Below are 18040 nucleotides of genomic sequence, written 5' to 3' on the forward strand. Positions count from 1 at the left end.
AGTTTAATACACACAATACACTAGTTAACTATAAATAGTTATACGCTGTATGACTACATTATTAATACTTTAACTATATATATTTAGTATTTATGCTACATAGTCAGACTATATAAGCATAAATACTATTTATAATATATAAACTATTTAATAAGTTATATATTATATAAGTTATTTTAATATATATATATACACGAGTTGCTCTAATAAGCGAGTCGAGCCCCTATATGAGTATGTTCACGAATTTAAACGAGCGAGCTAGGTTTTATATGAGTATGTATCGTTTAATAATCGATTATAGTTTCGTGTCCACAAGCGGCTTATTTAATAATCGAGTCGGGTACGAGCTGAACCCGAGCGAGCTAGTGGGTAGCTTTGTTCGTTTACAGCGCTACATCTAGATAGATATTTAGAAAAATTGCAAGTCATAAGATTCATTTCCAGACTGATGAAGCCAAAAACTGGTCCCTTTTTTCTCCCCTTTGCGTGGAGCTTGGTTTTATTCTCCCTTCCTATGAGACCCACACACGACTGACACGAGTAATCGTTTTCTTCCCATTAGAAACCAAGACAATGAAAACTAATACCAAGTCAATATCAGGTTTCGGTCTTTGGCAGCTAGCAACCATCAAGACTACTAAGGTTTGAATCTTTATAGGTGCTATCAATATTTTGGGACCACCCAGTGCACCCACCCTAGTCTTGTCTAGTTAGTGTGAGTGGTGCGGTTTGTATGGGCTCTTGCAAGAGTTCCTTGTATAAAAGGAAAGAAATAAAAAATAAAAATCAGAAAATTACTGTGGCTATAAGTGTTGGCTTACCACGTACACTAAAATATTTAATTAAAATAAATGGTGAATGAGATATTTTGACATAGGTATGAACAAAAGTCCTAAAGAGTCCATAAAGTGTAGCGTTGATCTCTACTAACCAGAAACAAAAGATTAGATGAAATATGAGTGGTGCATACATGTTCTTGCTTGTTCCACCACTTGAATCACGTTGAATGGTTCCAGCATCTCTATTCATGGCTCGATAAAAGAAAGCAAGAAAACACATATTTTAAGTAGTTTGACATTTGGCTTATGTCAACACGTTAAAGCCTTGTTGGGCTATATATCTTTCCTTAATAAGTGTACAATACAAATGATTTTATCAGTAGAGTTTATAGATGACTTGAATATAATATAATCATAATAAAATCCCTTAGTTTAGGGTGATTCAATCTCATCAAATCATTTTCAAATCTCTAAGTTTAGGGTAATTTAATCTTCATTAATCTCAAAGGATTTTTATCCTTATCACAAAGCAACACACAACAAATGGTTGAAAATTAAAGAAGAAATAAAACGAATTGTTATAAATTTCAAGCCCCTTATTTATTCAATTAAGTTTATCACTTATATGAGTAATTCTAAAAGTCCTTATTGTGTCTCTCCAAAAATAATGTAACTTTTAAAATTATTATTTGATCAAAATCCAATAGTGATCAATCCCAAGCCCAACTGTAATTTTAAGAGTCACATTATTTAAAGACACAATAATGACTTCTAATATTACCCATTCCACTGTCCTTAGCTTTCCATTTTTAGTCGGGTGTCGTGTCTGATGTTATCATGTTGAACTTTCCATTTTTTCCCCTCAGCAAATGCATATCTTGTTAGAAAAGTGTCGGTGAAAGCTTTCACAAACAGATCCAAAAAGAAAAAAAGTTGTAGGAAGAGTTTTCGGTTAGAACTTAGAACAAAGGAAAAGGCCTAAGCCATGTTATGACAGTTGCTTGCTTGCCCCACCTGTCACCTCAATTACGCCGTGTGGCTCCCGCGTCTTTCTAGGTTAGTTGACGTCTTCTGTCATCATTAACAGCTCCTTCTCGTTGTGTCACTTGCACACACCTACCTACAACTTCGCAAGCAATGGTTTACAAGAGTTTTACCTGTCGCTAGTGAAAAAAGGTACACGAAATTCTCATATGGAAAAATAACAATACAAATTACTTTTCAAGTAAATAATGATACTATTTTTCAGAATTTTATTACTAAAATTTTCACATTTATGGTGGATCATATGTTTTCCTGGAAAATGCACTCATATCATATACAACCCGAAATGCAAAAGAAAACGATATGGGAAAATTGAAAACAGAGAAAGAAATTGAAAAGATGATGTCCTTTACAATTTATTGGCCGGGGAAAGTCTTTCTACAGGCAGCCAGGAGCATAATGGCGTTACTGGCGATTTTGCATGAACTCAGTGAATGGAGAAGTATGAGAAGGTCCCATGATGCCTTTTCGGATAATTTCCAAGTACTCTTTCCACCATTTCATGAAGCTGCTCCGATTCAAGAATATCTCAGGGGATACTGCATAATTGTTGAGCATACCCATTACATTGGCTTCAAACACAATCAGGCTCCGTTTATGTTTATCCATATCATTCGACTCTCCATTGCTCAGCACATTGCATGAAATGCGAGCCTCCTCAACATATGCCCAGAAGCAAGAATTCTCCGTCAGGCCGCCAGCCAGGTTTTGTTTCTTGGAATTATTTGGACGGCTTGCAGGTTTCTCATCTTCACTGAGCCATTTCTCCAATTGAGTGTAATGTTTAGACCTTCCTTTAGCCATGTAGTCTGTTTTGCCGTCGCGGTAGTATTCAGCTATGTCCAGCGGTTCAATCATCCTTCGGTAGTTTGTTCCTGCAAAGAGCCAGCGGGTAGTAAAGGCGGCGCCATTTCTCTGGGGCTTTTTCTCTACTTCATCAACCATGTCTATCCAGTAACATGTGAGGGATTTCTTGAACCCTTGTGCTTTAATGTCACTGCTATCGAATGCATTCTTGAACCTGTCATAGTATCCAATTTCCTCATCCTCACAACACTTCTTGTACCATTCCAGTTGGGCCATGTATACTTTCATCTCACTTAACACGTTGGAATCATAGACTTCCCTCCTCCTGATTAACCATTTCCTCTCCCGTCTTTCTGTCTGTCTAATCAGTGTGTTCATGTCAATGCTCTGCTGTTGTAGCTGCTGGTGCAATCATTTTTTTAAAAATGAGTTGAGCTACAAATTAGTAGAGTTTTGGAAAATCTCAAAGACGATTATAAATGATGGTGATTCTTAGCTGTGTATGTACCATATATAGCATGAGATATGAGTCAAATAAGCAGCAATTATACATGATCCAAATGAAATTGAGATTGAGCTACCTGCAGTCGCCCCAGTCCGATTGCTCCTAGTTGTGTAATAATGCCTGCCTGTAATGGTTGTGCAATCCATTCATCAACTTTTGTACTATCCTTGCAAATTACATTACCGTTGAGTTGTTGGAAAATATCTTTATAGTCAAATCCAGGACCCTCTGAGTAGGTTGCCACCAACAACACCAAAACAGATTCAGGGTCCTCAAGGCAAGCACAGCCCAGTTCGGAATACAACAGAAATGTGCCAAAAGGCTTGTATTCGTTGGTTGGAGAAGCCAATTCAGGAGCAGTAGGATTGTAGGGTGAAATTAAAACTCTGGGGACTGGATCTCGGTCAGAAACTACATGCAAAAAGCAAGAGTTCCATGCTGAATATTGTAATATGGCTTCTTGCAGGCCATCATCACCAATAAGGGGTGAACCAAAAGTGATGCAAAGTGGGCGTTTGGTGGTTGCTAAATTGATTTTGTCCAGCAGCCATAAGGTGAAGAGAGAGGCAACAGATCCTCCCAGAGAGTGTCCAGTGATAATTAATGGCTTGTTGGAAATCTGCATTAAGATATGAATCTTAAAACTTTTACAACAGGCTGAGCGAAATTCTCAAATTTCTCTTGATCCATACAGTAAAAAATGGTCCATAACATATGCAAAGACCTTATTAATTTTTTTTTTCCTAAGCATACAAAGACTTGGGCGGATGGGCACGTTTGGTTATGCTTTTTAGATGGTGTTTTTTTGCCTTCTAGTGTTTTATTTGTTGGGTTGTTTGTTAATTCTTTTACTTTTTGTTATAAAAAAAAAAAAAAAAAAAAAATTAGCCCAATTTTCAAGTGCACACATGATTCCATAATTTCCATCTCTTAGTACAATAGCATCGGTTCCTGCAGTACTAGGAGAAAATGATGGTTGGCAGGAGTCATGGGGCTAAGGAATTCAACAGCAAGAAAAGTCACCTATTAATGTGTGCCACATGGCTACTGGTTACTATAAATTGGCTCTATATGGAAGGCAGGTCAAAAGGTGAGTTTCGTTTCCTTCTCAAAATCCCTACCCCTCTCCTACTGAATTAGGTATTAGAGACTTAGAGCTATTCTCAACTGCTCATTGGTCAACTATGGGGTTGTTTGACAAACAATGCCAACAACCTCAAACATTACTATTATTTTTTCATTCTTAACAAAAAAAAAAAATCAAAATATTCTTATTTTTATATCACATTATTTACTTTTTATTACTATATAAATAAAAAAATTACTACAAAATAATTTTTTTATTTTTTAATATCATTTTTTTTCCTTTTCTATATCAATTATTATTGTATTTATTTTTTTAAGTGAACAGTGTGTGGGTGTTTGTGAAAATCATTTTCTACGAAATGATTCATCAAATTTCCAAAGCAACAAATTTATAGGAAATGATGTTTGTGCAGCAGTTTGACCGACAGTTACACACCATGGTCAAGTTTTCGCCAAGCTTACGAAAAATTAAAGAAAAAGAAAAAGAAAAGAAAATTTAAGGATAGAGATCAGGTACCTGAGATTTCAAGAAATCCAGCACACCACGGACACTGACAAAAAGATCGATTGCAGGTTTGTTAATGGAGAAACGTGGGTTGGTTTTGGTGCAGAGAAATTCAAAGAGAGGAAAAGTCTCCTTAAGAGCTGATGATGAAACCAAGTCTCCTCCTCCTTGTCCTTGAAGATGCTCTTTGGTATAAGGAGGCCAAGTAACGAAAGCTATGATTGTACAATTTGGCTGCTGAAAAGTTCTGAATCTAACAGGGGAATCCCAAGATGGTGGTTCATGGATTTCTCCGTAGAGTTCCGAAATTGCAGCCCATGAATGGTGCAGGACATTAGAGGTCACAACAAAACTTCCCAACTCTAACCCACTGCTAAATCTGCAATCCAGAATCCAAGAAATGGGATTTCCATGATCAAGAAACAAATTAAACGAAGAAATATAAAAAGAAAAAAATGAAATGGGTTTCTTCTTACATGGGAGACCTGTTCATCCTCTATGGGGTTGTTGGACTCGGCGAAGTGCGTACAACAACTAGAATCAATCCAAGACTTCCATCTACTAACAAAATGTCTGGCCCCACAAGAGGAAACTTCATCGAATTAAAAATGGACATTGCTTTTGCAATAAAGTCTACTACAATTTATACTAACAAGGAGACTTGCGCGCATCTCTTACATGTAGAGATTCTTTTGAAACGAAACCGAACATTTCCTTTATCCTATATTCTTGTCCACGCAACTCCCTGGTTGAATTCTCACGTCATTAAATTCTACGTTTACACCTCGAGCGAAAAAACCAAGAAATGAAAGAGGCGACTCCTGCAAAAGTGCTGCAACGCATCTCCGACCGACTTTTTAAATGGGTGATTTAAGTTATATTTAACTTAACGTGCTACTAAAGTTTTTTTGGGTTTAAATTCACTTTACCTTTAAGTTTTAGGGGTTTTTTAATTTAAACCCTAATATTTAAAAATTGGTAATGTACCTCCTAATGTTTTAAAATTTTTCAATTTAGACCCTCCGTTACTAATTTCGATCTAATCAGACGAAAATCATCCCACATGCATCTCACGTGGATTTTGATGCTCTCTATTCTAATTTTGTCTTCATTAAAACCTATGAAATTACGTAATTACCCTCAATTTCATAGGTTTTAATGAGGACAAAATTAGAATAAAAGGCATCAAAATTTTACGTGAGACGCACGTAAGATGATTTTCATCCAATTAGACGAAAATTAGTAACAGAGGGTCTAAATTGTACATTGCCAATTTTTAAATATTGGGGCTCGAATTGAAAACTCCTAAAACATCATGGGGTAAAGTGAATTTTTTCCAAATTTTTCAAATTTACAAAAAATTTCTCCAACCTATTCTAATAAGGGTTGTGCGTTATTTTTCACATGCTTTCTTTAATATTTTTAACAGTTATTTATTATCATTTTACTAATCTAGAACCCAAACATATTATATATTAAAGTAAGTTAAAAGAAATTTCCTCTGAACTTGAGGAAATTTGGGTCATTTCAAACATTTGCTACCTTTAACCATTTTTTTATTTATTCTGTTCTCTCACCCTTCTTTCTCCTTCTCACTGTCTCTCCCTCCCCTCACAATAAAAAAAAATAATAACTACTAGTCTACTATTGCCGAAATTAAAAATTGTGAGAGTAAGAGCCTATTTGAGATTGAGTTTGAAAAATAAAACTTTTAAGTCAAAAAGAGTTTTTAGGCAAAGCATAATTTTTAAGTTTTTGCTAAAAGTATTTTTTTTGCCATTTTTAGGCTTTTTGGAATCTCAAAATCGCTTTTAATTTATTTTTTACCAAATGAATACTTTTTTCTTCAAACAAACTTTTTGAATGTTAAAAATATTTTTAGGTCCCTCAAACGCAATTCCAAATATGCACTAAATCCAAGTCGTTACACTATAAAAAGTCTAAACACAATAGAAATGTCCCCTTTTTCCCCTTTCCACGATCTTGCTGAAAAAAAAAAAAGAAGTCCACTTCAACAGGCAAGGTTTTCCACGCATTTAAGACTTAAGTCGTTACGCAGTATTTTCCAGCGTCCAAATGCCACATCTCATTCACATCAACATATATGTGTTTTCATTACTTTCTGTATGGTGTGGACATGGATGGGCATGTTTTGGCTTTTTATTTATTTATTTTTAATTGGAAAAGGTGTTAGACGTGAATCACATGATACAATGAAAACGGTTTCTAGAAGTATATTTTTTGCTTTTTTTTTTTTTCTTTGTAATGTTGTACACGGAATTAAAATATTGGATCGCAAAGAAGCAGAAAAGAATTGAATAGAAATAGATAAATCACACACGACACCAAGATTTAAGTAATTCGACTTAATAAGCCTACATCCACTAGCGAAGACGATCCGAAGGAAATTCACTAATAAAAGATGGAGTACAAAAATAATAGGGAGAAAATCACTCAAAATTCAAAGTTCCAATACACCCAAATCTCATTCTCACACAAAATAGAGAAAAAATTAACAAAGAAAACTCTCTTATTCTCTAAGTGCCATAAGGCACAATAAATTAAGAAAACCCTAATGAGATGTGATTTCTAAATTTTTCTCCCCCGTCACACCTCTTCACGTTGGGCAACACTCATTTTATAAGGAGCAAAGTCGGTTGCAGAGAAGCCAAACTTGGCTAGGAGTAGGACAACACCAAATCCCACTTGTATTAGGAGTCCAACGCCAATATGGAATAGGAGCTCTTTTCTCTCTTTTCTCACACAAAAGAGAGAAAAAATTAACAAAGAAAACTCTTTTCTACTCTAAGTGCCATAAGGCACAATAAAATGAGAAAATCCTAATGAGATGCGGCTTCTAAATTTTTCTCCCCCGTCACACCTCTTCACGTTGGGCAACACTCCTTTTATAAGGAGCAAAGTCGGTTGCAGAGAAGCCAAACTTGGCTAGGAGTAGGACAACACCGAATCCCACTTGTATTAGGAGTCCAACGCCAATATGGAATAGGAGCTCTAAGTTGGCAAATCATGTAAAACCAAACCAAGAGAAAAAAGGGGTAGTGCATGCCCAACCGAATTGACTTGAGAAATCAAGTTACACCACAACATTTAAAAAAAAAAACAAAACAAAATAGCTGTAGTGCTTTACTTGTAAAAAAAATATATATATATTAAATTGAGCAGAGAAAAAAGAAAAGGTCAGTCGGGTGGCCACACAACCGCCCCTCCAATGGCCACCCTATATATATATTTAAAAAAAAAAATTAAGTAATAAACAAGTTCCTAATAAGTACTTGTTTATAAAATTTTAGTAAGTTTTTGGGAAATTGTGTCAAATACCTCATTCTACTTCTTGTCATTTTGCCTTTTGGAGACCTAAAAGGCAGACTTATTCGTTATTCTTCAAAGACGAAGATCTTTTCTTCATATTCGATGACTATTTTCGACTATTTCGATCGCCTCCAACTCTACAATTTCAAGGACATAGTTGGACTGAAAATCACCTCCGTTAGAAGTAGTAGAGTCGGAGGTTTTTCGACTCTTCTAATGCTGACAGAGATGAAAGTTGGAAAAGCTATTTCCAACTCCAACAGAGTCAATGCTGCGCCCTAAAATCAAAATGACCAAACGCACAGGAAGTCCTGACCTGACGTCTCTAAATTTTTCGTGGGTTCTCCAAGCTACTATCCTCCCCTAACCAAATCTATTTAGGTTAAAGGTTGGATCAAAGAAATAACTGAAACTAAATTTTTAAGCCACGATCTGAAATGGGTTGTAATACGAAGCCTCCACCAGTTTCAAAGCACCAAAGACTGAACCTCCACATTATGACTTTTCTATTTTTCTTTTTTGGTTAAGGTTCGTAAGGTTGGTTTCACTTATCCTTGCTATGAGATCCACATGAAAGATTATGACAACTTATGATTTTCGCCAGCTACTACAAGTGAATATCAGGAACTTACAGTGGCTGTAAGTGTTGCCCTGCTGACAATCTACATCGATCAGTGACCGGTAGAGATGTGGTTCCGATTTATATCTTCAAAACTGTGATTAATATTATTATAATTGATCAATGATCTGTATACATAACTTGTAAATACCAATTAACAAAGCAAGTCCTATCATAAACATGGTAAAATACAGCCGCAATTGCAAAATGAATGGGGGGCATCTGGAAAATCCCATTGGGACATTAAACACTTGTACCAAGCAATCAAAAAAACGCAGGATGAGAAGCTGCTCTTAAATCCAGGAAGCTGCCTTTAGAATGAAAAAGCTCACCTTTAAGAACAGCAGGCAGCCCATGTCGATGCCAAATATCCCAATTTGGCGTTGGCTTACATCACTTTCTGAGAAGTTATCAGCGCAGAATTGCACTCAATACCTTTTGTGTATATATTAGTGAGGGCAAACAGGAACAGCACAAACACAACTTGGGCACTCATGATTCCAAAATGGCTGATGCTGTTACCAATTTCCATCCAACTTCCTGTGTTCTGAACCTGGTATATGTCACAACAGTCTATGATAATGAGCAACAAAGTGCAAAGTCTTTTTATGTGTTAAGAAGTAACTAGCAATACAAGCAGAGCTTCATTTAATAAAAAAGAAGGGCTATCTGAAGAAAAACAGTGCTCTTACCAGGAAGAAGAAGTGAATGGTCATTACATCGGAAAATAATATAACAAGAAAATAGCATCCCAAACGTGGAAGTCGGTGTAGTTTGGTTATAGCACTGAATACACATCTGCAATTCAGACCAAAACAAGCAATTTAAGAACTACAGTTTTAAAAGATTTGGAATGCTAACTTAGATTAAAAACAAAGAATAATAAGCTTACTATAATTACCAGGTAGGTTATTGATTAAAAAAAAAAAAAAAAAACTGCAAGTAAAACTAGTATGATAAATAAGCTAAAGCAATCGAGACTTTTGGCTATCTGGACAGATAATTCGTAAAATGGTTCTCAAAGATTGACGAATTTGTGTAGAATGAATATTATAGTACCCAAAAACAAAATCCTCAATAACGCCAGTGAAGTATCATTTTTCTTTTTGACACGCCATAGCAAATTGAAACTTTTTAAACAGAAGAATTTAGATTATCCAGCTTGTCATTATCTATTGAAGACAAATTTGTAATTCTACTTACATGACAAGCATGAATGGTATAAATAGCTTGAATATAAGTAGGGCTGCCATCAGAAAGGGCTGCATTTAAAAGCAAACCATATCAGCTTAGTAACAGATTTCTGACAAGTGATGGATGTTCTAAGGAAGATCAACCTTTACTTACACTGAAGACAGTAATGAATCGATAGACAGATGAAATCTCAAAACTAGCAATACTTGCAAAATTTCCCGTTCCAAAGAAGGCAATGTTGAATAACACCATCTAAACAAAAGAAAAGCATAAAAGCCATTAGAGACATTTATATGTCAATATCATGACCATTTTAATTATGATACAGATCTAAACAAAATAAATCATTCTATTTCTTTACAATCACAAGATTGTACAAAAAATTAAGGTCAATGTCCTGATATTTACTAAATCAGCTCAAATATAAGCATGTCCTAAATTTCAAGTAGAGACATCAATTAAAAATTTAGCCATCTTAGAAACCAGTAGAAGGGAACACATGCATAGTTGCATAAATTTCTTCCTATCTCCCAAGATCTTTGTCATGAGATTCTTTGTAATTCTAAAAAGTTTTGCTGTTTGAATGAGAGTCACACGATAAGCAAACCATTAAACTCATTTCATGGAAGGATGAATATTAAATCGCCACCAAACATGAAAACTCTGAAAGAAAAAAAAAAACCCCCACAGCTGATATTCTTCCAACATTACTTAGGGACCATATAAAAAAGAACAAATGTTTGAAAAACATCTAGTTAACATAACTATACTAAGACATTCCAAACTAGACATGTTTAATTAAAGGCAAAGTATAATAAGGAAAAAGGAAGTGACTTACAAAGATTAAAGGAATTCTCGCATCAGACAGCTGCAAGCATCTCTCGTCATGTTCAAAAATGACATTTGCGTCTGCATTTTTGGTGGAAGCTGATGATTTTTTATCCTTACTTAAGTATGAAACTGTGTTTTCAAATAGTATCCATGCCATTAGTACAAGAGCAAAAGCACCATAAAAGACAGCTTCATATCTGCACAAGTTTCAATAAAAGGAAAAAAATGAAAAGAAAGATAAAGAATTTGCCTTTTTCAAGAAGCTGTTAAATGAGTACCATGACGCTTACAAATGAGATATACCCAATAGATAGAAGAAGGAACGTGGGTGCAAAACCTAGAAATATAGAAGTAAGCCGGGACAAGAGGCCATTTGCTGAAAATAACGGGAGAACCATCGAAAAACCTATTATAGAAAAACTAACACGTGAATTTAGATAGACATGTAATGTGCACCTGTATATACTTCAAGTAGTGGAAACTCAGCAATGAGTAATATCAAGCAAAAATAGGAATGCAAACATGTAAAGTCAAGGAGCTTCCACAATCAAACAAGAAAGCAAATTAGGTTTTAGGGAAACAAAAAGTGCAGATGAAGAACAAAAAGTCAGACAGACATTTCAGATAATCAAATTAGTACGTTACTGATGATATGTGGCCTGTGATGAGCATGATCATGTCTCATTTCAGAACCGTGAGCCTAATTGACCTACAACTACAAATATGGATCATAGGCCAGATATGATATCTTTCAAAGAAAGTTTCAGAATATGTGGACTAAAACATTACAAAGTTGTATCCCCTATAGCTGGGTTCAACAAAAAATTGTCGTATTCATTATGAACCAGAATATTACCTTACACTATGCCTATAAAGCTCTGTAACACCAATGTTCTTTAATAAAATAAAGCTCTATTCTGTTTTTAAGCAATCACTTGACATGAAACTTCGTGCACTGGCACGAGTGTTTGACTTACGGTAGCAGAGAATCAATTGGTATAACCCCCATCTTTTCTCTGGGCCTGAGACAGGCTTGGAAAATGATTAGAACATTATGCATGACATGGGAGGAGTTATTTTTTTGATAAGTAAACAATTGACATATATAGAAGAATGTTAGAACTTGAAAAGAATAAGACTTAAAATTAAAGTTTGACGTTAGCCTTATGGAAAAGCCTAGATAGCAGAAGTGAACATTAAGCAAAGAGGGAAGTGTCCAAGAGTATACCAGCTATAGACCAATTAATCAACTGGTGTAATGCAAGCAGTTCTTGCTTCTGTGTTCTGTGAGATGTTGATAACGACACCATCACTGAAGATAAACCAACCAAAAGAGCCTATATACAATTTACAAAAGAAGTAATTAGATCTATACAGAAATAAATATAATTAAGCTCCAATCCCAGTAGAAGGTAAATACAAGCTATGAACCTGTAACTGAAAGAGCATGGGAAACTTGGGTTTCTTCACTTCATGTTTAGAGATGCTCCGCCAGTACTTCCCTTCAGCATGCAGATCTAGCCACCTTGCAACTACTCCTATCAAGATAATCATAACTCCACTCACGATTCTGCAGAAGTTATTGTTAACACACAAACATCATGATCATGATCACTCAGATGTAACTAATAAACTCTGAACTCTGATAGCTAATACAATATAATTTATACTTTCTTAGCTGCATGGATTTCGTTAAGTAATCATTTTTAATAGAATTCCTATCTTCATTCTAGACACACAAATCATAAGATGGAAAGCTACATGTTACTGATAGAAAGCAATAATTGAAAATGCAGATCTCAAGTGTGGAGGGCAACCATTTTTTGTAGATTTAAAACAATTGATAGCCCAAACAGTCATGTAGACACGAACATACTAAACTATGGTTCCTCACATATGCAACTTAGATATATGAGATCAACAGATTGATGAGCCTTTTGCTATAAATGGTTTCCTCCTGACAACTCTTATATTGCCTTCACTGATCAATCTAAAAGCATTTTACTTATTAAAAGATGATGCCTGATTTCGAAATTTACATAATTATACTATATAAATTGATTGATTGAGCATTTGCAAAGTGTGAAAACATGTGTGCTTATGTTAATTCAGAAAGAACCGGGGGAAATAAAACATGGCAAAGCCATTTTATTACCTATTAATTAAAAACTATAACTAATAAAGTTATGATAGTGTTGATGGTAAAATGAGCGCACAGGCTTGAGAAGACTCGTATGGATGTTCAGGATGTTTAAAAAATGGTTAATCTGTCACAGATTTTGTAGTTACTGGTAGTTTTTGAAGCTTGTTCTGTGTATCTACCTTGTGTGTACAGCTTCCTCAGCCCCTCCCTTTGAAATATTCATCAAAAGGATTAAGGGAAAATCAAGGGTTCCTCTACCAGCTTACCCACATACACATGTCAATTGAAGAAATGCAGTGTACAGTGGGTTTATGTTCGTGCTGTGTACCCTTTAATTTCCTTCTCTCTAAAATTTTTGTCAGCTCCTAAATTTAAAATAGTTTAGAAAAAACTAAAACACACAGAGACAGTCACTCCAATATATCCACAGAATAAGCAGGACCAACTCAAGAAAGTTACTTACACTAATTGATTATTATCGGGAATTTCTGCTGGCATCAAAGTAAACACAGACAAAAACCAACACGCCATGCAAACAAAAATAGGTATGCCAGATCGCCATGGAATTGAGTTAAAAAGATAAAGAGAAGCTGTGGGCCCAATGATCAGGAAGCACCAAGTGTAGAGATTCCTGTCAGTGAAGCTATTCACCTGCACAAGGTACCAGAAAACATCCCTCAGAATGCTAGATTAGTACTTTATCATGGATATAGCAGGATAATAAATAGTACATTTGATATCCATACCAGGAATTCAAGAATGAATACTGATACAGCAGTAGTGGCTAGAAGTTTGATGATGTAATTGAATTTTCTTCCATGTAAGTGCTTCCATAATGCTTTTATGAACCAATATTCACTAATTATTTGTGTCCAGAGAAATACTGTCATTGTAGTATAGGCATGGTAAAGGGGAGGGGAGTGCTCCAGAAACAGTACAATAGAAAGTACTCCCATGAAAAGACATCCACATAGGTATACCTGCCAAGAAGCTGAGATATGTGAGATATGAAATGCATGGTTAGAGAAAGCAAAACAATTTTGTATGAGGTTTAATTTTGTATCCCAGCTTCAACCTGCGCTCTCTTTTTTACCTTTTTGCCTTATATATTTTTTCTTCATTTCCATTCAAATTTTTCTTCATTTCAAATGATCATAATACAGCCTAGAAACGGTTAAGCTTATAGGGACATCACCTTTCCAGTATAATTTCTCTGGCGAACTGCTTGCTCCTTCCTCAACATATTTCCTGGCAGTGAAGTATAAGATTGCAGGATGTGGAGGACAAGATAGATCATCCAACCAACATAACCAAGAGTAATTACAGTCATAAGCATCAGCCAATCATAAGTTTGAAAATAATGAAGCCCTTGAAGCGCCAAGCTTCTGAGATTTTCAGATAGCTTCAGAGCAGCTTCATATTCTCTTACAGAAATTAGGTCCTCAATTTTGACCAACATAGAGGAATAATTGGCCAATGGTTTGAAAGGCTTGAAATGTAATGAATTTGACTGCTTTATATCTAAGTTAGTCAAGAAAACAAACACAAATCAAAAAGCTCATTATCTACCTCCATTCCCTTCTACTATCTCCAAAAGCATAGAAAAAGACTAGATCATGAATAATACTTTAGACATTGTAAGAAGCAGCGTGGTCAAAGTAGTATATTAAATTAAATAAGCAAGAAAATTAGTGCATACAAACAAAATCCGAAATAGAAACACAATGTCTTTATGAGATGACTTCTCTTTTTTTTTTTGATAGGTAAAACGGGGGGTGCAACATGAGGACTTCCCAGGTATGAGATGACTTTTCTTATTCTAATGATATATGAAAAACTTGATTTTCATTAGCACCAAACTAAATTATTATCTGAAAGGAATTCAAGATGTAATGCTCAAAGCATAGAAAAGAAGATACCCATTACATCCACATTACCAGAAATAAAATTAATATAAGAAGGGGATACATGACTTGCGAAGGAACTGGTTAAGAATTTGCTCTGTATTGGCTACCACAGCTTCAACCTCTTCTACCTGGATATTAAAATAATAAAACCTATGTCAGTTATCCATCATCAATTCAAGTTGGATTCATTCAAATCATCAACTGGAATTTTTAAGAATAAAAGAATATTTGCTGAAGATTATGGTGAAGTGTAAACTGTTACTTCTCTACCCATTTAAATGAGTACGACAAATTCAATTATAAAATAAACAAATCCATTGACAATAATATGGTAAGATATCTGCCATTCTCTATTAAAATAAAAGAAGTCATTTATCAATGAAAGCTAATTGAACATACCTCAATCAAGTCAATGTAATCAAGGGGTAGACTTCCAACTGAGTTAACTGGACATGGCAAACCAACAAGAGTGGACTGCCATAAAATCCAATGAGGACATCAGATCAATAACTCTGGAGGACAAATCAAAGGATTCAGGATTGGAACAGAGAAATTCAAGAAAAAAATGTACTACCATGAGCGGTGCAATATCAGCTTGATTGACATCAACCCGTTCTATTTCATCAAGGCCCCATTCTTTAGGTGTTGGTGTGTCATGCATATGTTCGTCCACAAAACGAAAACTGCAATGAGAATGGTTGGTGCTGGATATTGGTTTGGGATATTTAATACCAGATCCCCAAGCAACAAGGGGGGTATCAGTGTTTGAAGGATGCCCATCTCCATGGCTTCCTATCAATAAAACCGTAATTGTGTCAGCATCTTCTTTCAATATATCTAGCAAATAAAAAAGCCTGCTCCAAGGGAAACCAAAAGAGAGAACATCCTAATGAAATGGACGCTAAAACAACAGATACAAATCAGATCAAGTTAGTAGGATCCACATTCAAGGCCAAGAAACAGATGCTTTGGATTCTCCAACCATTAATTTAAAATAAATAGTCGGGTGGGGATGAAAACTAGAATATAAGCATGGAGCAATTTAGTGCCATATCTAGTGCTACAAACTTTTAACCAATTAGGCAAAACTTAAGCAAGTATCAGAAGACATAGCATGCTTATATCAAAATCAATAAGTGAATGCGGTGAAACAAACAAATTTTCATTAAAAGAAATTGAAATTTATAGAAGTTCCAACCTTTGTCACTCATTCCATGATCTGCAGTAAATATATATGCTGTACTGTTGTCCTTATAATAGTCTTCCATTAGATGATAAACCCTTTTGGCTATACGGTCAACAACCTTTACATTATTGAGATAGATGGAGGAAAAGGGCCTATGTGCATGACCATTTGAATCACAGCCAAGTAGGTGCAGAAATATAACAAGATTATCCTGTAGAAGCAACTCCTTCAACTTTGAGTCTTCATTGGACTTATTCAAAAGGCTCTGAAATTGATCCAAAGACCACTCATCCAAAAAGGATGCATCTGCATCAACAATTTTGAATTGATAAAGTAATGAATGAAAGTGAGAATAATAATGTGTAAGAATATAAGTATAATTCCTTGAACCTTCTATTAGCTTTGAGATTTTACTTGTTACAACATTAATTAATCAAAAAATTTGTGTTCAAAGATTGTAAGTGAACCAGTTGCAAAGTCTTCAAACTCATGAGGATAGGTATTCCATGTGCTATGTGGCACTGCACCACAAAATATTGGAACGATGTCAGGGCTGCCAAAAGAAATTGTGTGCCGGCTTCGGTTAAATACTGAATCAAACTCAACTGGATTAGCTTTCCATCCTGTGAACATAATGGAGCATCTTAGTTGACAGAATGCGATTTGACTAGAAGAATGATAAAAAATAAAAGATACACAATAGTAACTTCGGCACAAGAAGATGGACAATCCACCTTTTGTAACTGCACTGGGGTCCTCATAGAAACCAGCAATTATAGCAACATGTCCAGGCCTCGACTCTGTTGGAGGGCGTGCATGAGATACTCCCCAGCGACCTTGCTCTTTAATTATGCTTCTTAAAAATGGAGCTCTATAATTTCCTTCAGAATCCGGCTCAAAGAACTTGTCAGCACGCAAACCATCAGCTGCATTAATATGTTTCCCCATTAAACAAAGTTCCAAATTTTACGGCATGTAAAATACTAATAACTTATGGAAATTTCCAATTAACTCCGCCTTAACGAGACCTGAATCAATAAAAATCTATTTTGAAAAAATAAGTCAAGGGTGGCAACCGTTTCCTTGGACATACTAACCGGTTTACACTGCTTATATTACAAAAAAACAAATCTAATAGAGAAATCAGTTTCAGGAGTGTAAATGACCCATGTAAAACGACTCAAAAACCCAAAACTTTATAAACAATTTTGAACAACCTTTGACCCCAAAATGACCAATTAGTAGTTAATAAATTAGTGTAAACTCAAATGGGTCTCCCTCGTAGGTACTATAAACAATACCAACCCGACCCATCTCGTAGCCAATGCCATTTCGTTAGTGAGGTTAGCTACAAACACAAAACCGCAGCAACATTTCACTAAGACAATTCCACAAACATGTAGAGCGCGATTCCACGTAGGACGTACCAACGAGGAGCACGAGGCGCTTGGCAGGAGCCTTGAAGCGAGGCGTGACAGGATTCATGCCGTGGACAATGGGAGTCTTGAAGTAGATGTCGAAAATGCTCATCATGTAAACAGCGTGAAGAATGACTCCTAGAACGACGAGCCATGTCTCTCGCCGCTTCAGCCATTTACTACTTGCGGTGCTCACAGTTGCTTTGCCTCTTTCCACGCTTCTGTTGCCTAAGATCCCATCGCTACCTCCCATGTTTAATGCTCTTCGGACTTCGATTTGCACTGCTATTTTTTTCGATTTTGCTTTTCGTAGTTTGTCAAAAGCAGATACAACGAACTGAGTCTGACCTCCGATGCGAATCGGAGAAAAGTCGCTTCCCAGTACCTGAAAAATAACGAAAAACCGAATTCTACTTCTCTCTCTCTTTTTCTCTGATGGTGGCTGGTGGGCCGGTTACTAGGCCCTAGGGTGACCAGATGCGTCACTCTATGGGCCGAGGCACAGAATAAAACCCGGCGCTTTGGGGTTACAATTAAAAAACAAACAAGGGTTAGTCGTCTTAACAATTTCCTAATCCGTTTAAATGAAAAGAGGATTGTTTTTTAGTTTTCGTTAGAGGTTTTAAAACGCGTGGTTTGAAAAAAAATTAAAAAATTAAAAATGTAGTAAATAAAATTGTGATTTA

The 18040-nt window shown here is 35.6% G+C and overlaps 2 protein-coding genes across 4 annotated transcripts; both read right to left on the bottom strand.

Moving 5' to 3' along the window:
• Positions 1 to 2135: 2135 nt before the first annotated feature.
• LOC132180514 (senescence-associated carboxylesterase 101) lies at positions 2136 to 5528 on the bottom strand. The gene is made up of 4 exons (XM_059593376.2): positions 5203 to 5528; positions 4739 to 5105; positions 3212 to 3754; positions 2136 to 3032 (listed from the first exon to the last, which is right to left on the bottom strand). The coding sequence occupies exons 1-4, from the start codon at positions 5217 to 5219 to the stop codon at positions 2229 to 2231; spliced, it is 1731 nt and encodes a 576-aa protein (XP_059449359.2). The 5' UTR covers positions 5220 to 5528; the 3' UTR covers positions 2136 to 2228.
• Positions 5033 to 17754, bottom strand: LOC132180513 (sulfatase and phosphatidylinositolglycan class N domain-containing protein). Of its 3 annotated transcripts, XR_015912078.1 has the most exons (20): positions 17364 to 17754; positions 16671 to 16862; positions 16404 to 16559; positions 15949 to 16242; positions 15325 to 15542; positions 15150 to 15224; positions 14812 to 14878; positions 14039 to 14364; positions 13590 to 13823; positions 13307 to 13494; positions 12132 to 12270; positions 11929 to 12037; positions 11004 to 11106; positions 10708 to 10897; positions 10023 to 10121; positions 9879 to 9937; positions 9368 to 9473; positions 9008 to 9228; positions 8689 to 8770; positions 5033 to 5105 (listed from the first exon to the last, which is right to left on the bottom strand). XR_015912078.1 is itself a non-coding variant. In XM_059593375.2 (18 exons), the coding sequence occupies exons 1-18, from the start codon at positions 17605 to 17607 to the stop codon at positions 9064 to 9066; spliced, it is 2964 nt and encodes a 987-aa protein (XP_059449358.2). In that variant the 5' UTR covers positions 17608 to 17754; the 3' UTR covers positions 8777 to 9063. The 3 variants fall into 3 exon arrangements, 1 of the variants encoding a protein (XP_059449358.2); XR_009440166.2 differs by lacking the exon at positions 5033 to 5105 and having other exon boundaries at positions 7883 to 8770; XM_059593375.2 differs by lacking the exons at positions 5033 to 5105; positions 8689 to 8770 and having other exon boundaries at positions 8777 to 9228.
• Positions 17755 to 18040: the final 286 nt, after the last annotated feature.

This window comes from Corylus avellana, chromosome 5, assembly GCF_965113065.1.
Source record: "Corylus avellana chromosome 5, dhCorAvel1.hap1.2, whole genome shotgun sequence".
Lineage (NCBI taxonomy): Eukaryota > Viridiplantae > Streptophyta > Magnoliopsida > Fagales > Betulaceae > Corylus > Corylus avellana.